Genomic DNA, 25051 nt, shown 5'->3' with positions numbered 1-25051 from the left:
TGCCCATCATTTTTTAGTCTTTCTACATTTAAAGACATTCCATTTTATGAGTTTCAGCTCTCCAAAACAGAATTCAAACACAAATTCCCAGTCTCCCTTGAAACCAGAATACAGGCATGTCACCTAAGGCTCTCCAATCAGACACACACAAATGCAACTTCAATTCAGAACTGAGCAGTGTAAAGAAACAAGGTTCCATTCTTGCTGCTGGAAGGCTTTCAGTAGCTTCCCAGTGGTTAGTCCAGTTCCTGAAGCAGAAACGGCATCAGTGAAAGCAGCAATAGCAACTGTATTAAAATGGAGCTTCATATGCTCCTCGGCACCAGAGGAAACAGTCTTTCCTGTCAGGCCAGTTCTGTGGCAGCTTTTAGCCATAGACAGCAGTGATTCTCAAAGTGTGCTTCTGAGACCACAGAATCACTATCACCTGGGAACATGTTAAAAGTGGAAATTCTCAGACCCCATCCCAGACCATCTTGATTCAGAAATTCTGGGTGTGGGGCCCAGAAATGTGCTGTAATAAGCTCTTGAGATGCATGCTACAGTTTGAGAACCAATGGCCTAGAATCTATTTCTCCCTGCTTTCCCAATGACTCTGTAAACTACTTCACATCTTCTCAAAAATTCCTTTTATGCTTAAACCAGACAAAACGTTTTGTTTGCAACAAAAAACACTGAGTGAAACATACCATATTGTCACTCCCATCACCATTCTCTTAAAAACTGCTCATAGAATGCTAGACACTGATTAAAAGAAAAAAAGAAAAAATCCACAAAGGTTAACATTGGTTAGAAAATAGAAAAAACTCTGGAAACTCTGCTTATAATCAACCCGGTTGATTTATTTCATGACAGTATGTGGAGGCACATGCTGACTTCCTTCCGAAGAGTACAGGAGTACAGTACGGAAAGGCGAGGGAGGGAGGGAGAGAAACTTCAGTTTCTTGAAACTGTAACAAACACTACCCAGCAGGGGTGATCAAGGCTAGCATCAACATAGATAACACTGATAAGCCACGCTGATAGTATGCATCCTTGATATGATGCAACGAAAATGGCACTTTACCTGTGTGGTCTTCTCCCCAAAACCCACAATCCCAGTCTATTCATGAGAAAAACATCAGCCAGATCCCAACCGACGGACAGTCTACAAAATACCGGATCAGTGCTTCTTAAAACTGACTAGGTCATCAAAAAGTCAGAGAAACTGTCATAGTCCAGAGGAGCCAAAGTACACATGGTGACTAAATGTAATGTGGTGTCTAGATAGTATCTAGAAACAGAAAAAGTTTATTAAGAAAAAGCTAAGGCTTTGCAGCCAATTAAGCCAACCATGCTCTTTTCCCCGCGGGGGCCCGGTGTGCAATGGCTGCAAACAGCAGCCTCCTCCGTAGTGTATGCAGCCTGTTGCCTGTATGGGTTGCCCTAAGAGACCCTGGGAACAGCCCTTTCCAGTGGACATTCGTGACTGGCGCGCTGTCCCCAATCTAGGCTCCAGACAGGTATGCATGGTGCCTTTGGAAAGCCCCAGGGCACAGTGGCCAGGGTCCACATAGGCCAAGTCATAATGTCCATCCGCACCAAGCTGCAGAACAAGGAGCATGTGATTGAGGCCCTCTGCAGGGCCAAGCTGAAGTTCTCTGGCTGCCAGAAGATCCATGTCTCCAAGAAGTGGGGATTTACTAAGTTTAATACAGATGAATTTGAAAATATGGTGGCAGAAAAGCGGCTCATCCCAGATGGCTGTGGGGTCAAATACATCCCTAATCGTGGCCCCTGGACAAATAGCGGGCCCTGCACTCATGACAGCCTTGACACTGTCCCCTCCTTACTCACGCCCACCAATAAATTCTACTTTCCTGCCAAAAAAAAAGAAAAAGCTAAGAAAATCTGAATAAAGCAGGGACTTTAGTTAGGAGAAATGTGTCAATATTAGTTCATTAATTTTGACAAATGTACTATACTAATACATCATGTTTTTAACAAGGGAACCTGGATGTGCAGTATATGAAAACTCTGTCCTATCTTTCCAACTTTTCCATAAGTCTAAAACCATTTTAAAATAAAGTCTGTTTTTTTTTAAGCTATTGGCTAAACTGAATGGTTTTCAAATTCAAATAAATGAATACCTTTACTAAAGCTGTTACCAGAGGTCTGGCACTGTTCACCACGCAGCAAAGAGCAACTAGCCCTCCACACACCATCCCCACCACAATGCTCCGCCTCCAAAAGAGCCTTCAAGCTTAACAGAAATGAAAACCTCATGCATTTATTTGAATGCTTAGCTGAGTAGACTTCCCTTCCCATCTGACTTAGTATTATACTCTATAAGATCCAATTTTATCTCCTAACAAACTTAGTTTTGCTTAGAGTCAGAGAACAAAGGATATAGAAAAAGCAGAGTTTAGAGATTAGTGCAGTTTGTTGAAAAGCCCCATAAGTGAGGAACAGATCCCACTGACTGGATGACTGGGTCACAGAGAAAAAATGAAATAAAACAATGACTAGAACTGAACTGGAATTTGGTTACATTTAAAGTAAAAGCAAACACACCTAATTTTTAAAAATTCAGCAGCACTGGGGAAGTCACCAGTATATAACTTGGTCCCAAAACTAATGTTCATAATAAGCCATTGATAAAAGATTCAGTGATATCCAGTGTACTCTGTTTAAGAAAACAGGGTAAAAGTGTAATTTATTTCAGAAAAATTGCTAAGAAAAATACATGCTATGCTCCTAGCACCTAGAACATGGTCTCTAAATACTGTTTCCCACAAAAAGTAACCAGGGTTCCTTGGAAAAAACTCTGATTCCTGGCCTGGGGCAGGAAGTATACAAGATAAACCTGGAACATCTTCGCACCTATTGGGGTTTTATCAAAGGACTTCCCTTTGTAACAAAGGAGTCAACTTACAAGGATTTAATGGGCAAAGATGAGATAATCTGAGCATCAGTGTGGTAGGTTGAACCAACCCTCCCCTCAGATGTATTAATTTCCTAATCACCAAACGTATAAACATTACCTTATATAGTAAAAGATATAATTAAGTTAAGGATCTTGAAAACAGTAGTTTATCCTGGACTATCCAGTGGGCCATAAATGCAATCGCATCTACCCTTACAAGAAACAGGAGTTCCTCAGCAGACACAAAGAGGACTATGCAATGTGATAACAGAAGCAGAAATTGGAGTGAGGAAGCCAAGGAATGCCAGCAGCCACCAGAAGCGGGAAGAGGCAAGGAACAGATGCTCCCCTAGAACCTCTGGAAGGAGCACAGACCTGCTGACACCTGATTTCAGCCCAGTGATACTGATTCTGGACGTCTGGCCTCCTCAACTGTGAGAGAATAAACTCCTGTTGTTTTAAGCCATCCAGTATGGTAATTTGTTGGAGCAGCCATAGTAAACTAATATAATCAGTAACTACAATGAAGTAAAACATATACATTATTTAAATCCATGTGTTCTTGATGATATACGAAGGAAAAAAAAACCTGATTGGTTACCTTTGAAGGGTTCTAGGCAACCAAGTCATTATTTTGAAAACTGGTAACCAAAGAGAAAACTAGTAAGCATTTATTCTCCATTTCCTACACCTTAAGGTAGCAAAATATACAAGGAGAATTTTTCTTTACAGAACTATTCCAGCTAATAACTTGCTATTTTACAAACCCTAATGAATGGAGAAATCTAGGCAATGATCAACAGTCCTAACATCTCAAAAAGAGACAACCAGACATGGTGAGCCTCCTGATAGAGGTACACTCTACCACTTTGAAATATTCTTTTAAAAAGCAAAACAAAACCACCACAAAAAAATATAACACATAAAACCATATTTCAAACAAACAAAAACCTGGACCTAATCACTACTTTAGATCAAACTACCAATTTAGAGGAAACACAGAAGGCAGAAGAATATGGAGACCAACACCACATGGATGCAATTAGGAAATTCCAGGTGTGAACAATCTACAGGGTGGATTTCTTCAACAGACAAATTGTAAGGGCAAAAAACAGACAGGACACACCAACCAATCTTAAGGATGGCTTTTATTTTGGATCCTGATTTGAACAAACAATTTTTTTTTAAGTTGAGACAACTGAGGAAATTTCAACACTGACTAGATATTCAGAAACACTAAAGAATTACTGTTACTGTTTTTAGGTGATATAGTAGTACTGCATCTTACGTTTACATACATACTAAAATGTTTCCAAATGAAATCATCTAGTGTCTGAGTTTTGTTATTAAAAATCCAGGAGGAGGAACCTCCCTGGTGGTGCAGTGGTTAAGAATCTGCCTGCCAATGGAGGGGACCCGTGTTCAATCCCTGGTCCGGGAAGATCCCACATGCCACAGAGCAACTAAGCCTGTGGGCCACAATTACTGGAGCCCGCAAGCCACAACTACTGAAGCCCGCACGCCTAGAGCCTGTGCTCCGCAACAAGAGAAGCCACCGCAATGAGAAGCCCGCGCACCGCAACAAAGAGTAGCTCCCTGCTCGACCAACTAGAGAAAGCAACGTGCAGCAACGAAGACCCAATGCAGCCATAAGTAAATAAATTAATTAATTAAAAAACAAAAAACAAAAAACAAAACAACAACAACAAAAAAAATCCAGGAGGGGAGATGAGGAGAGGGCTATAGGTGAAACAAGACCGGCCATGCATTGATAATCATGACACATAGAGAGAGGGTGGTGGATCTACATACTAATCTCTTTACTTTTCAAGTGTTTAAAAAATTCCATATAAAAGACTTAAGTTTGTTCTTTTTTTTTTTTTTTTCTTTAAGTCTTACCATTTCTGTGTTTGAGGGCTTAAGTCTAAATCAGCTGAAAAATAGTGTACCTGGGCTTCCCTGGTGGCGCAGTGGTTGAGAATCTGCCTGCTAATGCAGGGGACACGGGTTCGAGCCCTGGTCTGGGAGGATCCCACATGCCACGGAGCAACTAGGCCCATGAGCCACAACTACTGAGCCTGTGTGTCTGGAGCCTGTGCTCTGCAACAAGAGAGGCCACGATAGTGAGAGGCCCGCGCACTGCGATGAAGAGTGGCCCCTGCTTGCCGCAACTAGAGAAAGCCCTAGCACAGAAACGAAGACCCAACATAGCAATCAATCAATAAAAATAAATAAATAAATCTTAAAAAATAATGTACCTGTAAAACCAACCCTCCACCATTCCATATAAAGGGGCATTATACATATTCACACATACAATTCACAGTGGAGAACTATTAATTAAAAATTTAATTATTTCTGGTTACCAATTCCTTTAATATAAAATGAAAATTTGCTCAGAATATTCTGAAGATTTTTTTTATCGTTTACATAGGAAAAAGTCAAGCCTAACACAACATATGATACCTCTTAGAACCATGTTTGATTATACTGTAAAACAAATCAAATTCCCTATGTACACACTGTCCTTCATTGTAACATGGAAAACCTAAAATGTAGATGTAATTTCTTATCTCCCTACACTTGTGTTATAAAAAGACTACAATAAACTACACAGCTGATATTAGAAGTTATTTATCAGAAAAAAAGTTCTTCATAAATAATAAAAAGACAAGCATTATATTTTATTTATAAGGAAAGTTGAATGCATTATTTATGAGCTTTTCAGAAATATCAAAGTCATACATAGAAAGGCATCAGAATTTTGATAAATAGTTATCCTTAGTGTGGATAAATAAGATTAATTATATGTCCCTGAAGGGGAAATGAGAAACCAGTAGGTAAAAAAATTTCCAGGAGAGAGCACTGATGTTAATGACACGGGGAGGGGGGCGGTGGGGGGGATGTCTCTCAAAGCTAGAAAAAAGAATTAAATAACAGGTGCTAACAGTTAAGTATCCCCTATTCATCAGGTATTATATGAGAAGCCGTACAGCATAATAGTTGAAAGCACAGGCTCTGGAATTAATGTCTGAATCCCAGTTCTGCCACTTATAAACTGGTTCCTTCTCTCTGCCTGTAAAAATGGGGACTAGAATAGTACTACCTTCTAGGGTTGTAGCAAGAATTAAATAATTTACATATAGCTCTTAGGCAAGTTATTTTATACACTGGCTCATTAAATTTTCAAAACAAACCATAAAGTAGGCATACCATCCCCAGTTATAGGTGAGAAAAAAACATTCTGAGAAATTAAGTAAAATCCCTATTGTTGCACCGCTAGGAAGTGGCACAGCTGGGTTCAAACACTGACCTGCCATGGCCTAGAAAGATTTCCCTGTGACTATAAGTATTTAATAGTGATTAATATAGGACTTATAAACAAGTGTAATACCACCTTATAGGGGTGGCTCTTTTATTTAGTCACACGTTTATTTACATGTTGAAATATATATACTTAATTATAAGTTATTTTCCTTCACACTGAAGGCATTATACTGTTAGGGTTTGTTTTTTCTAAGTCATTTGTATAACTTTATCAGAATGGTAAAGGTGCATTCTAAAGCATTTTGTTATAAACCAGTGGTTCTCAACTGGAGGTGATTTTGCTCCCCAGAGGATATTTGGCAATGTCTGGAGACATTTTTGGTTGTCACAACTTGGGGTGGGGGGGGGGGGTAGGTAAGAGCACTGGCATCTAGTGGGTAGGGGCCAAAGATGCTGCTTATTTAACATCCTACAATGTACAGGACAATCATACACAACAAAGAATAATCCGGCGCAAAATGTCAATAGTGACAAAGGTAAGAAATCTGTTATAAACTGATAGGGAGGGTTGAGAACTTCAGATACAAAGTGACACACTAGAAGACAAGTAAAAAGTCCCTTCCAAAAGGAAACTATAAACAAAACGAAAAGGCAACCTATGGAATGGGAGTAAATATTTGCAAACGATACAACTGACAAGGGCTTAATTTCCAAAATATACAAACAGCTCATACAACTCAACAACAAAAAACGAACAACCCAATCGAAAAATGGGCAGAAGAACTAAATAGATACTTCTCCAAAGAAGACATACAGATGGCCAAAAGGCATATGAAAAGATGCTCAACGTCACTAATTATTAGAGAAACACAAATCAAATCTACAATGAGGTACCACCTCATACTGGTCAGCATAGCCATCATTAAAAAGTCTACAAATAACAAATGCTGGAGAGGGTGTGGAGAAAAGGGAACCCTCCTACACTATTGGTGGGAATGTAAGTTGGTGCGGCCACTATGGAAAATAGTATGGAAGTTCCTCAAAAAACTAAAAACATTAGGGGCTTCCCTGGTGGCGCAGTGGTTAAGAATCCGCCTGCCAATGCAGGGGTCATGGGTTCGAGCCCTGGTCCGGGAAGATCCCACATGCCGTGGAGCAACTAAGCCCATGTGCCACAACTACTGAGACTGCACTCTAGAGCCCACGAGCCACAACTACTGAGCCTGCATGCCACAACTACTGAAGCCCGTGAGCCTAGAGCCTGTGCTCCGCAACAAGCCACTGCAATGAGAAGCCCACTCACCGCCACTAAAGAAAGCCCACGTGCAGCAACAAAGACCCAAAAATAAAATAGATAAATTAATTTAAAAAAAAACAACTAAAAACAAAGCTTCCATATGATCCAGCAATCCCACTCCTGGGCATATATACGGACAAAACTAAAATTCAAAGAAATACATACACCCCTATGTTCATGGCAGCACTTTTCACAATAGCCAAGGCATGGAAACAACCTAAATGTCCATCAACAGATGAATGGATCAAGATGTGGTACATATACAATGGAATACTACTCAACCATAAAAAAAAATGAAATAATGCTATTTGCAGCAACATGGATGCAACTATAGATTATCATGCTAAGTGAAGTAAGTCAGAAAGAGAAAAACAAATACCATATGATATCACTTATACATGGAATCTAAAACATGACACAGGGACTTCCCTGGTGGCGCAGTGGTTAAGAATCCACCTGCCAATGCAGGGGACACAGGTTCAAGCTCTGGTCCGGGAAGATCCCACATGCCATGGAGCAACTAAGCCCGTGCGCCACAACTACTGAGCCTGTGCTCTAGAGCCTGTGAGCTACAACTACTGAGCCCGCATGCCACAACTACTGAAGCCCGCATGCCTAGAGCCCATGCTCTGCAACAAAGAGAAACCAACACAATGAGAAGCCCATGCACCGCATTGAAGAGTAGCCCCCGCTCGCCGCAACTAGAGAAAGCCTGTGGGCAGCAACGAAAACCCAATGCAGCCAAAAATAAATAAATAAATAAAAATTTTAAAAAAAAATGACACAAATGAACTTACCTATGAAACAGAAACAGACTCAGAGACATAGAGAACAGACTTGCGGTTGCCAAGAGGGAGCAGGGTGGGAGATGCACGGATTGGGAGTTTGGGGTTAGCAGATGCAAACTATTATATATAGAATTGATAAACAACAAGTTCCCACTGTAGAGTACAAGGAACTATATTCAATATCCTGTGATAAACCATAATGGGGGGACTTCCCTGGTGGCACAATGGTTAGGACTCTGTGCTCCCAATGCAGGGGTCCGGGTTTGATCCCTGGTCAGGGAACTAGATCCCACACGCATGCCACAACTAAGAGTTCGCATGCCACAGCTAAGGGGCCTGTGAGCCACAACTAAGGAGCCCACATGTGGCAACTAAGGAGCTGGCGAGCCACAACTAAAGAGCCCGCCTACCACAACTAAGACCCAGTGCAACCAAATAAATAAATATTTTTTTAAAACCATAATGGGAAAGAATATGAAAAAGAATATATATACATGAATCACTTTGCTGTACAGCAGAAATTGACACAACACTGTAAATCAACTATACTTCAATTAAAAAAAAAAGTCCCTTCTAATTCTAAAATTCTGTCACCTTACCATACCTGATTAAAACATATCCAGGATATATTTCAAGACAGATAACTATGCAGTAATCAACAGCAAAAGTCTTAAAATTCTGTATACTTTTCAACCCAGCAATTCCACTGCCAAGAATATATCCTAAAGAAGTAATAATGATAAGTATGCATGAAGATTTAATTGCAGGACCTCCCTGGTGGCGCTGTGGTTAAGAATCCACCTGCCAATGCAGGGGACACGGGATTGATCCCTGGTCCAGGAAGATCCCACATGCTGCAGAGCAACTAAGCCTACATGCCACAACTACTGAGCCCACGTGCTGCAACTACTGAACCTCACGCCCCCAGAGCCCATGCTCCGCAACAAGAGAAAGCACCGCAAATGAGAAGCCTGTGCACCTCAGTGAAAGAGTAGCCCCTGCTCACCGCAATTAGAGAAAGCCCACGTGCAGCAACAAAGACCCAATGCAACCAAAAAAAAAAAAAAAGATTTAATTGCAAGAATGTTGACTTCTTTAAAGTATCAGAATTCCAAAACGTTAGAAACAAGCAAATGTCTAACAATAGAAAAATGACCCCCCAAATTATGAGGTATCTATACAAGTTTCAAGATGAAACTTTTTCGAAAGAAACCGTAACAAATTCTATCAAATCTACAAGGAATAAATATGTCCTATGCTGTTTAAAATGCCTTCAGCATAATAAAAGATGGAATGTTTCTGAATTTATTTTACTAGGCTAGTATAATCAAGGTACCAAAACCCAAGGTAGTACCAAAATGTAAAACTATAGGCCAATCTCAGTTATGAATGTAAGTTTGCAAAAAAAAAAGTTAAAACATTAGCAAACCTAATCTAGATACATACTAGAACAATCCATCACAAACAAGCTGAGTTTACCTCAAGTATACAAAATCTGTCCCAACATTAGGAAATCCATTGATCAATTCTGTTAGAGATCAAAAAGACCTGAAATAATCTCAATGCATTACAAAGAAAAGGGAAAAAAGTAAAGCAATGAAAGAGGAAACAGCTATGAGAAACAAAGAATGCCCAATATATGGATGATCTATGTGCCTAAAACAGAAAACCCAACAAAGAGAACTAAGAAAATACTAAAAGAAAAAAGAAAGAAAATACTAAAAGATTTAAGGGAATAAATATTCCCAAGAGGAAATCAGAAGTGAATCTGCAAGTAAAAAATAATAAAGATGTGTGCAAACAGGCTCACATTGGAGGAAAATAGAAAATAGAAGGAGGACTTCCCTGGTGATCCAGCAGTTAAGATTCGGTGCTCCCAATGCAGGGCACCCAGGTTTGATCCCTGGTCAGGGAACTAGATCCCGCATGCCACAACTAAAGATCCCACATGCTGCAACTAAGACCCAGCACAGCCAAATAAATAAATATTTTTTAAAAAGAAAGAAAAAAAAATAGAAGGAACTTGGATCTTGGACATCCTTGAACAACTGAACCAACCTTGGAACGCTTTACTTCTAAACTTGTTACACACAAAAAAACCCTTTACTTGTTTAAGCCACTAGGGATTGCATTTCCAATTGCTATGAGAGGTATTCCTGATACGAAAGAATACATCAAAATGTATATATATCAGAAGTATCAAAATTTAAATGTACATAAATCCTTATTAGTTGTTTCAAAGGTTATTAAGGTAAGTATTTGCACAAATATTTAGAGATATATGTAGCAGGATGTTTACTACAGTGTTAACTGCAATAGGAAAAAAAATTTAAATATATACCAAGAGAGACCTAGTTAATCATGTTATGGAATCCATACAATGGATTACTATGCAGTCATTAAAAATAACATTTATTACTTAATTTAAGCAGGAACAACATCCTATAAAAATATTAGAATTTTCATTGAACTTTTAAGAGCTTTTTTCATATATTTTAATATACATATAGGGACTTCCCTGGTGGCCCAGTGGTAAAGAATCCACCTTCCAATGCAGGGGACGCGGGTTCAATCCCTGGTCATGGAACTAGGATCCCACACACCATGGAGCAACTAAGCTCGCGTGCCACAACTACTTAGCTCACACACCTCCACTAGAGAGCTCACGTGCCACAAACTACAGAGCCCACATTCTCTGGAGGCCGCGCACCACAACTAGAGAAGAGAAAACCCGCACGCCACAACTAGAGAAGCCTGCATGCTGCAATGAAAGATCCCGCATACCTCAACGAAGATCCTGCATGCTGCAGCTAAGACCCAATGCAGCCCAAAAAATAAAAAATAAATAATTAATATACATATAAAAACCCTGGAAAGATAACATATCAATAAGTGAATGGATATTATCTTTGGGTAATTTTTTTATGCTTTTATACATTTTCTAAATTGTTTGCAATAGGTAGTATTAATTTTATCTAAAATTATAAAATAATTGCTTACAGAAAGAAAATGAATGACTTAATAAAAGATATGGAAGTCCTAACTTGACAAACAGCTCATACAGAAACAACTTAAAAATTCAAATGATATTGAAAAAAAAAAAAAGGCCAACAATTTCAGAAAAAAACAAAAAACGAAGAATGTATAAGTGGATATCTAATTGATACTGAGATAAAGCAGGTCTTTAAAGGTATCAAAGCATTATCAAGTTTGTTCAAAAGAATTCTTAGGCTTCTCTATACCATACATTAGCAATAAGAGAAAGAATAAACTTGGACAATATCTGTAACAAATAAAAGACAAAGGCCAATGTCCATGAAATAAAGATATTTATAAATTAATAAGAAAATGGCAAAGGACATGAAGAGGCAATGCACAAAGAAAACAGATGGTCAATACATTTTTTAAAGCCTAATCACACCCACCAAAATGGTATCTTATTGCTGTTATAGGTTGCATTTAGAAACTTAAAACAGCAATAAGATACCACTTTGCCTATGCTATTGGTAATAATTAAGTCTATACTTAATGTTAACAAGGGGGAGGTAACACTAAAAGACATCAGCACTAATGGCAGAAATGTAAAGTAGAACGAGATATCTGGAAAGCAATTCAGCAATATATAAATATATCAAAACCTCATACTTTTTGATCCAGAACTCTCTGGGAAATAATCAAAGATGACATCAAAGACTAATGTCCAAAGATGTCTCCTGTAGAATTGTTTACTAATAGCAAGATCTTACAAATAATCAAATAGGCAGTAATAGAAAAATAATTAAGTTATTTTTATAACTTAATGTATAACAAATATATGATAAATTAGATTTTTAAAACCAACGTTTTCTGAAAAACTTACAACACAGAAAATTTACATCATAATTAAAATAAAAATAGCAGAATATAAAATCACATGTGCAATATGATCAACTGGTTAAAAATTTTATTTGTTGATATAAAACATGGCCAAAAATACACTAAAATGACAAAATATTCCAAAGGATAGAATTATGAGTAAGTCCAGTTTTCTTTATACTTTCTTTGTACTTAAAGGTTTAAAAAACACACACACACACACACAACTTGGGGTTTTGTTTTAACTTTGCCCCTTTTTTAATGATTTGAGAGTTTACTTAAATAAAACTGACCTGAGAGATAGTGGGTGGAATGAAAATAGTCATGGGAACCTGGATCCTGAGCAATTTACTAAACTTTCATTTCCTCATTGTGAAATAGGGATAATACCAACCTTAAAGAATTCAGAGGATTAATTAATGCACTTAAAGTGCTTTACGGCACTTTAAAGATGCTTGTTAAAGATACACCTTTCTCCTTAGTTTATAACTAAATCAATGAGGGTTTTTTTTAAGGTCTTTTTTTCTGGGGGTTGAGGGGTGGGAAGGGGGCAGGAGAGGGGAGCATGGTGGGCAGACTTAATGTGATCATTCCAAATTTTATCTGAATGAGTAAATACCTAAGAATAGATCAGGAAAATTCTAGAAAATAAATAATGAAGGTTTCCTGGCTCTTTAAAATATTAAAACATTAGAAAGTAGAGAAAAAAGTCATTTTAACTATGGGTATAACACCAGAACAGATAAATCAATCTAACACAATACTATTCAGAAACGGACTCAGGTATTCCTGGATATTTAGCATATAATAAATGGTGGCATTTCAAAATCAATGGAGAAAAATGGATTAATCACTACATGGTGCAATAATATCTGGCTAGCCATTTGAAAATAAATAGTAGTAAAAGCTAGATTCCTATCTCAGTCCTTACATCAAAATAAATTCCAAAGTGATCAAACATTTAAAAGTAAATACTAGAAGGTAACATAGACAAAGAGGTAGAAGGAAACCTAGAAGCCATTAAGGAAAAAACTGATAAACACATACGCCAACACATCTCAAAATTTAAAAACAAAATGGGGGAAATTTTTGCTACATGTGCTACACACATGATAAAGAGGTCAACTTCCCCATATGCAAACAATTTCTTAAATTAAGGAGCTATAAGCTCTCTTATACCCTGATGGTGAGCCTGTAAATTGTCCAACCTTTCTGAAAAAGAATTTGACATTTGCCATTAAATTTTTAAATGTTTACTTATTTATTTTGGCTGAGCCGGGTCTTAGTTGCAGCACACGAGATCTTTAGTTATGGCATTCGGACTCTTGGTTGAGGCATGCACGCAGGATCTAGTTCCCTGAGCAGGGATCGAAGCCAGACCCCCTACATTGGGAGAGTGGAGCCTTACCCACTGGACCACCAGAGAAGTCCCGCCATTAAATTTTTTTTTTTTTTAAAGGATTTTCTTATTTATTTATTTATTTATTTATTATTTATTTTTGGCTGTGTTGGGTCTTCGGTTCGTGCGAGGGCTTTCTCCAGTTGCGGCAAGCGGGGGCCACTCTTCATCGCGGTGCGCGGGCCTTTCTCTATCGCGGCCCCTCCCGTCGCGGGGCACAGGCTCCAGACGCGCAGGCTCAGCAATTGTGGCTCACGGGCCCAGCTGCTCCGTGGCATGTGGGATCTTCCCAGACCAGGGCTCGAACCCGTGTCCCCTGCATTAGCAGGCAGATTCTCAACCACTGCGCCACCAGGGAAGCCCCGCCATTAAATTTTTAAACGTTCATATTCTTTGACTCAGTAATTTTGGTTCAAGGAATTTATAACACAAAAACACTCACATGAGCATGTGAAGACAGGTGCAAGGATATTAGCTGAAGTTTTATAATAAGGGCACAAATGTTCATCAATGGGGACTTTAAAAAATTATAGTGTACCTATATTATGCAGCCACAAAAATGATCTATTTCAAAAATGATGACATTATCTATATCAAAAACAAAGTAAAGAAAAAGGAAGGTTGAGAAGAGCGTATATAGCATGATTCCACTTTTAAACCATCAGAATACACATTTCTTTTTAAAAAACTAGAAAAATATCTACCAGACCTTTGTCAGTGTTTATCTCTGAGGGGTGAGCTTATGAGCTTATATGGACTTTTCCCTTCATATTATACATTTATAAATTTTTAACAAACATTTGTTATTTTTGATGCAAAAAATTTTAATTAAGAAATTTAAAATCACATCCATGAAAGAATAAACAAATACATAAATGGAACAGAACGGTGAGCCTAGGAATAGATCCACACGAATATAGTCAACTGATCTATGACAAAGAAGGACAGGCAATTCAATGGAGAAAGGACAGTCTTTTCAACAAATGATGGTGCTGGAACAACTGGATATCCACATGCAAAAATAAAGAAAAAAATCTAGCTACAGACCTTACACCCTTTACAAAAAAAAACTCAAAATGAGTTACAGACCTAAATGTAAAATGCAAAACTATGAAACTCCTAGAGCGAAACATAGTAGAAAATCTAGATGATCTTGGGTTATGGCAATGACTTTTTAGATATTGCACCAAAGGTACGATCTATGAAAGAAATAATTATAAGTTGGATTTCATTAAATTTAAAACTTCTGTTTGTGAAAAACACTGTCAAGGGCAAAGACAAGCCACAGATTTGGAGAAAATACTTGCAAAAGACATAAAGTCCAGTTATCCAAAATATACAATGCACTTTTAAAACTAAACAATAAGAAAATTAACAACCTCATTAAAAGTTAAGAAAAATTCTGAACAGACACCTCACAAAAGAAAATATGCAGATAATGAATAACCTCAACATCATCTGTCTTTAGGGAATTGCTAATTAAAACAATGAGATACCACTACAAATCTACTAGAATGGCTAAAATCCAAAACACTGACACTTGCCAAATGCTGGAAAAAGTGGAACAGGAATGCTCATTTGTGGCTGGTGGGAATGCAAAATGGTACAGCCACTTCAACATACTCTTACCATATGATCCAGCAATCACACTCCTTAATATTTAGCCAAATGAGTGGAAAACTTAGATCCACACAGAAATCTGCATTATAGTAATTTATTCATAACTGCTAAAACTTGGAAGCAATCATGATGTTCTTCAATAACTGAATAACTGGTACATCTAGACAATGAAATATTAATCAGTGCTAAAAAAAGAAATGGGCTACCAAGCCACAAAAAGACATGAAGAAACCTTAAGTGTATATTACTAAGTGAAAGAAGCCAATCTGAAAAGGCTACGTAACTGTATGATTCCAACTATATAACATTCTGGAAAAGCCAGAAACCACGGAGACAGTAAAAAGATCAGTGTTTACCAAGCATTCAGGGGAAAAGAGGGATGAGGAGGTAGAACACGGCATTTCTAAGGCAGTGAAACTGTTCTGTATGATATCACAATGGTCAATGGATAGATGCATTGCATGTTTGTCCAAACCCACAGAATGTACAACACCAAGAGTGAACACTAATGTAAATGATGAAGTTTGGTTGATAATGATGTGCAGGTTCATCGATTGTTTAAAAATGTACCACACTGGTGTGGAATGTTGATGGTCGGGGAGTCTGACAGGAAGGGGGTATAAGGAAACTCTCTGTACTTTCTGTTCAATTTTGCTATGAAAATAAAACTACTCTAATTTAAAAAAATATACAACACAGTGCAAGGCATATAACACCTCCATAAATCACAGCTTCCATTTTATTATGAACTCATATGATACAGAGAAATAAAACAAATTTGAGGGAACGTTAGCATACATTAAAAAGAGTTGAGAGTTTTGATCAAAAAAGAACATCTTTGCTGTTTGTTGCACAAGTCACATAGATTCCGTATCTGTAATATTCCACTAACATTAGGGACACCATTTTAGGAAAAGCACTAGCAAACCACATGGTATTAGAACATCTGGCTAGCCAAGCAAAGGAAGCTGCAAAGAATGGAGAGGGTATAGAATCCTCACATGAGGAACTGCCAAGATGGAAGCAAGCTCTTTAAATATCTGAAGACCCCTTGTGTGGAAGAGAAAATAGACTAATTTTGACTCATTCACGAGGCCAAAACCATGGTGTAGAAGTTGTAGGGAAGTGATTTCAGCCCAACAAAATTAAGAATTTACTAATACAGTTACCACAAAAAGTGGCCATGTTCTAGGAAGACTGGATTTCATGTTAGGAGTGAATGCAGAACAAATTTTTGCAATAGAGATGGATCTAACCTGTTAATGGCCCTTCTGTAACTGTCTACTGAGGCTTACTAGGTTCACAATAAAATGAAAGACAGAAGTAGTGTCAGGCAGACTCTATTCCATAGTAGCTAAGAAAGCTGGGGATATAAGATCTAGATGGGGGCGGGGGGAGGCCAGGTGGGCAGCAGCAGTTTATTTATAAATAATAAATACAGCAGGAGCTTAGAGAAAGCAATCAAGTAGACATCAATTTGGGACTAAATGGTAACTATCAAGTTTGTATTGATTTTTCATACACTTAACCGATGGAATAGTAACCCACATCATGGTTCCCCCACCCCCACCCCATTGGATTTCCCACAATAAGGACCCTATCATACCCTGTACTTACTATTCTAACAGCCTTTCTCAACCCAGGTTCCATGACAGTTAAATCCTAATGCCTAAGGTATTCAATGTACATAATGAATTAACTTCTCTCCTGTGCATCTAAAATGGTACTGGTTATATCACCTTTAGGATAACTGGGAACATAGCCAAATTATTTTCTGTGTTCTGTGCTTAAGATGAGGAACCCAGCCAAGTATAAACAATCTTATCTGTAATAAAGGTTGTAAAACAACAACTTCCATGAGGACAGGCACCTTGTCTACCTTGTTCGTAGTTCATACTCAAATCACATATGTTGAATAAATGAATAAAAGAATGGAGACTACACTTACATTTAGTCAGTTTCTCTTCTACCTCAAGAGTTTTCTCTACCTTTCTTTCTTACATATCCTTTCCTTTTTCCCTTCTGTTTTGCAGGATGAGATCCTTGTCTCTCCTCCTGACACTCAAGCTCTTGATGCATCTTATCTGCTCTTAATTCCTCAGAGATCTAGTCCATATTTATTTTCTCCTTGATAACTTCAGGTTCTCCCTTCTCAGGGGCAGTTCCTCCAGCATCTACAATTATTGAAAAATAAATAATTATCAAGAAAGTCTCAGGACTCCCCTGGTGGTCCAGTGGTTAAGACTCCAGGCTCCCAATGCAGGGGGCCAGGGTTCGATCACTGGTCACGGAACTGGATCCTGCATGCCGCAACTAAGAGCCCACATGCCACAACTAAAAGATCCCGCGTGCGGCAACCAAGATCCCACGTGCCGCAACTAACACCCAGCGCAGCCAAATAAATAAATAAATATTTTTTTAAAAAAGTCTCATGCGTTCTGACTGTAATCAAGTTACATCCTTTCTATGATTCCTTTCTAGCAATGTCATAATGACGCACCTAGAGAAAGTTCATTCTACATAAACAGAAGCAGTGACCAGAAGACAGGCAACAACCCCACTCTACTCCTAAATTCTAGTGTTGGCTCTGCTACAATGCAAGTCACTTCTGCTTCTTTAGTCCTTAATTTCCTGATCTCTAAAATGAGGGAAGATAGTCTTTAGGATTCTTTTCAGGGATATGTCTCTATATCTACTACTCTCTATAGGTTAAATACATCTGCAGTGGGTAAAAGTAATGGTGAGGCAAATTTCCACTTAATTAAAGGATAACCAAAACATTAAAACTAGTCAAAACTAGGATGTAGTGAGTTCCTTCTCTCTCCAGAGGCATTCAAACAGAAATCAGTCTACCACTTGGAAGAGATTCAAGTATCTAATGAGAAAACTGAACAAAGGCACGTTCCTTCATAGCTCTCCCTGTTCTACCTGTAGTAAGTTTCCCCTGTGATCCAAAAGAGAACTATCTACTATCACTAGGCACCTCCTCATTTCACATTAGTGTGCCTAAGGCCCATTCCCTCCACTAGATCATAAAATTCCTGAAATCAGAACTATATCTCGTTCATTTCTACAGCCCTTCCGCATTACCTGGCACAGCTGTCCTACACAAAAATAAACAGAACAATTGTTTACTAAATATTCCTATGAAGACTAAACTCAATGTAATGACTGATTATACAAAAAGAGCACATGAAATTTCACTGAATAAAAACCTAGTATATGATGTACTCAAGATGTTTTAGAAATCAGAGCCCTTAAGAGTCAAAGGCAGTTCCATCCACAGGTAGTCAGGTAAAACATACAAATTAAAGGATTATTACACAATCCCAGGCTACCGTGTGTTGGGACAGACTGTGTTAGTCTGTGTTAGTGAGACTGCGTTAGTCAGACTGTGGGGTAAGCGCAGGGCTTTTGTGTTTCTGATCAAGTTTAGTAGTTGGGAGATTTATCAAGTAATAATAAACAAACCAAATATATGGATTATTGAATAAATGGTGTTAAAACAATTGGCTTGGGCTTCCCTGGTGGCACAGTGGTTAAGAATCCACCTGCCAATGCAGGGGACACGGGTTCGAGCTCTGATCCGGGAAGATCCCACATGCCGCGAAGCAACTAAGCCCATGCGCCACAACTACTGAGCCTGCGCTCTAGAGCCCACGAGCCACAACTACTGAAGTCGGTGTGCCTAGAGCCCATGCTCAGCAACAAGAGAAGCCACCGCAATGAGGAGCCCGCGCACTGCAACAAAGAGTAGCCCCCTCTCGCCACAACTAGAGAAAGCCCGTAAGCAGCAACAAAGACCCAATGCAGCCAAAAATAAATAAATAAATTTTTTTTTTAAATTGGCTTTATCCACTTGGAAGAAAAATAAAGTTAGAACACTATATCACAACAAAAATAAATTCCAGATGCAGGCAGCTTCCCCCAGCAAGCCAGAAAGCAGCTTTCCAGGAAGTTCTACAGACGTGGTCCCTCAATGATCACTGCCCCTCAGAGGGCCACAGCTGTACCCTCTCCAACAAAGTCTGGATTTCAGTAAGGGAGCAGCCTCTTGAAGATTTGTTCCTTCCCTAGGTGCTCTGCCTTAGCCCTAGAGGCAGTAGCTGCTCCCTATATCTACTATTCCTGTATTCTTTAGGGTTTTCTTTTTCTCTTGGGTAATCTCCTGTTTAGTTAATAATTCTTTATATTAAACTTTACCTGTTAAATTTAAAAATAAATAAATTCCAGATGGTCTAAAGTACTAAATATAAGAGACAAAACTATAAAAGTGTTGAAAATGAGATGTTTTTGTTGTTGTTGGGGGTTTTTTTGTTTTTTGTTTTTTTTAATAAAAAGAGGTCTTCCTAAGAAACCCAGAAACCATAAATTTTTTAAAATGGTCAAGGGACTTCCCTGGTGGCACAGTGGTTAAGACTCCACGCTCCCAATGCAGGGGGCCCGGGTTCGATCCCTGGCTGAGGAACTAGATTCCACATGCATGCCACAACTAAGGAGCCCACATGCCACAACTAAGACCTGGCACAACCAAATAAAAATAAATATTTTTTTAAAAAGTGGTCAGGTCTACATAAAAATTAAAGCTTTCTGCACAACAAAAGAAAAAATATATATAATTACTATCAGGAAAGTACAAATTAAAAAGCCATCATTTTACCTACTTGCTTAAAACCCTTCAGTGGCTTCCCTTAGAGCTCTAACGCTAAAGCCCACTCAGGCCAGCCTATACCTATTTGACCCTCTCATTATCTCTACCCAGGCACACTGACCTTTCTTCAGTCATCTTACTCATCCTGCTTCTTCCAAAAAAGGGACTCCTGCTCATCCACTGGATCTCAGCTCTAGGACCACTTCCTCAGAAACCTTTCCTGGACTAACTAAATGGGTCAAATTCCTCAATTACAGCATTGTGTACCTCTCACAGCTGCTCAGCCCAAAAACCTCTGAATGATCCCTGACTCCTCTCTCTTTTGCATCCCATATCTAATCCAAATCCTGTTGGCCATGCCTTCGAAATATAACCTCCACCAATGCACCTTGGTCTCAGCCTCATCATCTTTTTCCTGGATTAATGCCTCCCTTGCCTTCCTTTACTCTACTGCCAATCTACCAACCAGAGTGGTTTGGTTTTTTTTTTTTTTTAATGTAAGTCAGATCACATCACTCCTCTGCTCAAAACATTTTTAATGATTCCCCATAGTGAAAGCCAATCTTTGCAATGCTTCTAGAGCCCAGAAGACCTACCACCACCCCATTACCTTTCACCTCATATTCAACTACTCTCTTCTCCCTTCCTCTCCCATCTCCTTCCACCCACTGCCCCAATAATTTCATTCTAGCCACACTGACCTCCATGCCATCCCTCAAACATGCCAGACACATTCCTTCCCTAAAGCATTTGCAAGAATTGATCCCTATGTCTGGAACACTCTTCCTCCAGATATCCTCATATTACCTCTTCTATCACCCTCAAGTCTCCGGTCAAATGTCATCTATGCAATAAGACTACTCTGACCACCCTATTTAAAACCAGCCTATCCCCCTTCCTTTTACCCTGCTCTATTTTTTCTTTTTTCCATAGCACTTATCACCTAACAATCCATATGATTTGCTTATGTTTTTTGTTTAATATCTGTTTCTCCCACACTAGGGCAGGGTTATTTATTATCTGTGTTGCCCACTGATGTATGCCAAATACCAAGAATTGTGCCTGGCAAGTAGTACACACTTATATTTGTTGAGCAGTTTTGTACTTGTCTGTGGGATTATCTAATTAATGGCCTTCTGATTCACTACCTAGGAACAGGGACTGGGTTTGGGTTTCTTCGTCATTTTATTTCCTAGGGCCTAGCATAAGGCTTGGCCTAGACTAGGCACACAAACATTCATTAACTGAAGAATACCTTTTTTTTTTTTTTTTTTTGTCTATCAGAAGATACAAATTTAAAACAACTGACATTATCCAGGGTTTTTAAGAGTGTAGAGGAAATCCACCCTCTCATATACTATTGGCAGGTATGTAAATTGATACTTTTTGAGAGTAAGCTAGCAATAGCTATTAAAATTTAATTCACTCAGAGCTCATGCCTTTTAATTCATAGTCTTACAGAAGTAAAAGCCAAAGTACCTGAAAAATATGTACAAGAATATTTATTACAGAACTGCTTATAATGAAAAAATTAAAGCATCAATAAAGATACAGGCAAATAAATCGTGTGGTACATGCATGTGACAGAACATTCTTTAACAAGAATGAGGTAGATCTATAACATTGAACTGGAAAGTAGTCCACGATCTAGTAAACAGATCGAGGGCTCTGGCATCAGGTGACCTGGATTGAATCCTGGCTCCCCTCACTTCTAGCCATGTAACTCCAGGCACTTTTAACTTCTCTGTGCTTCAGTTTCCTCATCAATAAAACAGGAATAATATTATAATAGTACCCACCTCACTGATAAGAAGATTTCCTGAGATAATGCATGCAGTGTCTATAGTACATTATATGGCCACATAACCATTTACAAGTATATGATAATTATAGCTAACATTTATAAGCAAAATAGACAAGTTGCAGACCTATGTATGTAAAGCATGTCCATTTCAGAGGGAAAAGGTAGCATGTCTGTGTAACTATAGAAAAAAGTCAAGGATAGAAAACTTAATATTGGTTTCCTTTGGGAGATGGGAGGAGATATACTTCTTAATAGCCACACTTTTTTAATGGAAGGATTTTAGACAGTGTTTTTAAATAAAAAAGAAATGAAGTAAAATCAGAGCAAATGCCTCTAAGATAGAGTTTAACTTAGATTTTAAAATATTAAAATTTTAAAAATTTTATATTCTAAATAGTCTTTGAATTATCAAGGTAAAATGAAATAATAAGCTGAAATTTGTTGGACTATTAAAGTTACCTTTGTTCTAAACGAGTAAACTAAGATGCATGATCAAAAAAAGTTTTTGAAAAACTTACAAAAGAAGAAATTAAGAAGAATTAAAAGAAAATTATTACATTTTACCCTGTCAATTTACACACAAATGAATTTTTTTCTTAATCTACGATATCTCCATGAAAAATAAACCTATGTCAAAGAAGGAAAAGAAAACAATGTCAACGTAAAATAAAACTGCCTCTAAAATGGGATACCTGGGAATTCCCCGGAGGTCCAATGGTTAGGACTCTGCGCTCTAACTGCTGAGGGCCTGGGTTCTCAGGGAACTAAGATCACACAAGCCACGAAGCGTGGCCAAATAAATAAATAAAATGGGATAAAAGCTAGATTAAAATCAAAAAGTAAAAGTTATCTTTTACTGCCAGTTTAACTCAAAAGAATTCTGCAATTGTTTGGTTGTTTTTGTTTTTTTTAATATCAGCAGGGCTAGGAAATTCAAGCGTGCTTAAAGCTAAAGTGTCAAGAAGTGATCTATGTTCAGTTCAGCCAAAGAGAAAAATTAAATCTCCAAGATGAACTTCTAAGAAGACACTGATACAAAGCGTTCAAATACACCGAATTCTCTCTCCTTTTGTAAACAGTAGCTGTGGCTGCTCATTTACTACACTAACTGAAAATAAATACTGCAATCTATGCAAACTAAATCTCATCCCACGGTCACAGGATTTGAAAAATAGGGAATAAACCTGTACTAAGAATACAAGATTTCCTAAAGCTAATTTTTCCTAGCCTCTTTCAAGTGCTTAGTCACTTCTGCCTATTTACAAGGAAGACCATTTCACATCTAGAAAGAGGCAGGGAATTTTGCTTCGAGACTGTCATGTCACCTGAGCCGTCCTAGACGTTTGTTTCCATGCAACTCAAGAGAAGGCAGCTGCCAGCTAAGCATACCTACCACTCCAGATCAGAACCAGAAGCCACTGGGGCTCTCTCTATTCTGCCTCTGTCTGCAAAAACAAAGAGGTGTTTGTGGAAAAGGGAAGTTTTCTTCCCTGACACCAAATGCAAAAGGTGAGGATTAAAATGCAGCCTGAAAACATCCCCGTTTCCTCTAACAGTCCACCAGAAATGCCTCCCTTCTCCTACTGAATGCCTCCCTCTCCTTCAGTTTCCTACTGAAACAGAAACAGCAACCAGATTCTTACACAACTCCAGATGTGGGTACCAGACATGTCTCCTTAGGCAACTAACAAAACCTAAAACTAGAGGCAAACAGGCTTTGGAACACACTTCCAAGAAAGCAGCTAGCGTTAAAATCTGATAACATTGTTTCAGGTTCCTCAAAGGCAACAAAAGAGAGTAAGGTCTTCATGAAAGATTATTTTAAGAGACAACCCTAGGCAAAGGCAGGTTTTTAAGCACCTACCGTGGGCCCAGCACCAAATCCCGACATTCCATCACACTTAAAAGATTCTAAGCACACACGCTGATTACAGAAATTCACCTGAAAGAACTCTCTCGCCCAGTTGCAGCAGTACCTTGCCAAGGACCAGGCACAGTCTTTCCAAACATAACTCCAGGTAGTAAAACCTGGAACCACGTGGTCAATCTCCGAAGCAGAGCTTAAGCCAATTTCCCAGAAGGTCATGAAGGACTGACAACCACCTGGGACTAATTAGGATGGGGCTCTTTTTCCTTCCTTGGATATAACTGCTATAAAAGACACGCTTCCTCGACTTCACCATTCTCATTATTCCCAAAAACCGCCTTAATAATACTAACCGCTTTACATAATACATGTTGCCTCCTTTATAAGTAAAATATAAAGGCACGAATTTACCTCTTTTCATGAGAATACTCAAGTTCAAAGAGGCTAAGAAATCTGCATAGTGCTTGTTAGTGAAGGCTCCAGGTTCTGCAGACGCGCAGGCCCCAGCACTTACCATTAAGCCACAATGCCTCTCAAGGAACGCTACTAAATCCAGCTACTGATCCCAACCAGTTTCACGCCGCAAAACTGAGCTCAAAGCGCTCAGTGGCATGGATGGGGGGCGGGGCGTGGGGAGGGCACATCACCACTACCTAAGCAATTTTTTTTTTCTTTAACGAATATAGCACATGTTCCTGATTTCCATCCTCCCCACGGGCAGAACCCACGTGCCGGCCCCACCGCTACCCACAGCAGCTCCCTCTCCACGCTCCCCAGCTTCTGCCTGGTCCCCCGCAGCCCCCTCACGCCCCTCCCTCCACCCCCATCCAAGCCAGGGCTAAAGCCGGCACCTCCCGCCCCCTCCCCAGCGACGGCCGCCCAGGCCCCCGCACCGCCCTCGCGCGCAGCCGGCGCCGGAACCCGCGCGCTCCCGCCTCCGCCCGGCACGGTCACCCCCGGGGCCTGCGCGCGCCCTTCCCGCCGCCCGGAGGTCTACCCGCGACGCCGGCGCTGGGCAGGCCGCGCCCGCCGCGCCTGCCATGGTGGGCGACTCACCGTCAGGCTGAGGAGCCGGGCCCGGCTGCGCCATGGCCGGGCGGCCGGCCTCGGGGAGCGGGGATGGGCGGCGAAGCGGCGTCCCGGGCTCCCACAGGCTCAGCTGGCGGAGGAGGCGTCGACCGAGCCGCCGCCGCCACCGCCCAGGGAGGAACCGCTAAGGCTGGAGCCGCCGGCGCCGCCACAGCCGCGGGCAGAGATGGACCCGAGCGCCGACCTCCGCCTCCTCATCCTGACAGCGGGAAATAAGCAGTGCGCAGGCGCGGGGGGATGGGGCGGCACGTGACGTCCCCCTGAGGGGAGGGGCGGGGCTTCGCGAGGGGTTGGGGAGCGCAGCGCGAGGGGGAGGCTGAAGGAGGAGCGGAGCCGGCTGCGGGAGCGCGGCCGGTAGGGTAGGATGGGGTGGGGGAGGGGGAGGCTGAATAGGGGAGGAGGGGGAGAGTGAAGAGGAGGAGAGTGGCGGCGGCGAAGGCCCGGCCTTTTGCAGGGGCCGCTCCGGGCCCTCCGCCCCAGCACAGAGGCAAAGAAAGAATAATAATAAA

General features: G+C 39.9%; 1 protein-coding gene and 1 non-coding gene across 3 annotated transcripts in view; one reads left to right on the top strand and one right to left on the bottom strand.

Annotated features, from left to right (window-relative positions):
• Positions 1-24746, bottom strand: part of RABEP1 (rabaptin, RAB GTPase binding effector protein 1) — a 105867-nt gene extending 81121 nt beyond the window's left edge. For both annotated transcript variants that reach the window (XM_057535477.1, XM_057535479.1), the window contains exon 1: positions 24510-24746. In XM_057535477.1, the coding sequence (XP_057391460.1) occupies positions 24510-24543 (34 nt within the window). In that variant the 5' untranslated portion in view covers positions 24544-24746. The remainder of the gene's footprint in view (positions 1-24509) is intronic.
• LOC114238944 (small nucleolar RNA SNORA70) lies at positions 1313-1447 on the top strand. Its single transcript, XR_003624177.1, has one exon. It is a non-coding gene; the product is annotated as a small nucleolar RNA SNORA70 (small nucleolar RNA).
• Positions 24747-25051: the final 305 nt, after the last annotated feature.

The sequence above is a fragment of the Balaenoptera acutorostrata genome, chromosome 20 (assembly GCF_949987535.1).
Source record: "Balaenoptera acutorostrata chromosome 20, mBalAcu1.1, whole genome shotgun sequence".
NCBI classification, from domain to species: Eukaryota; Metazoa; Chordata; class Mammalia; order Artiodactyla; family Balaenopteridae; genus Balaenoptera; species Balaenoptera acutorostrata.
This window is presented reverse-complemented; position numbering and strand designations above follow the sequence as displayed.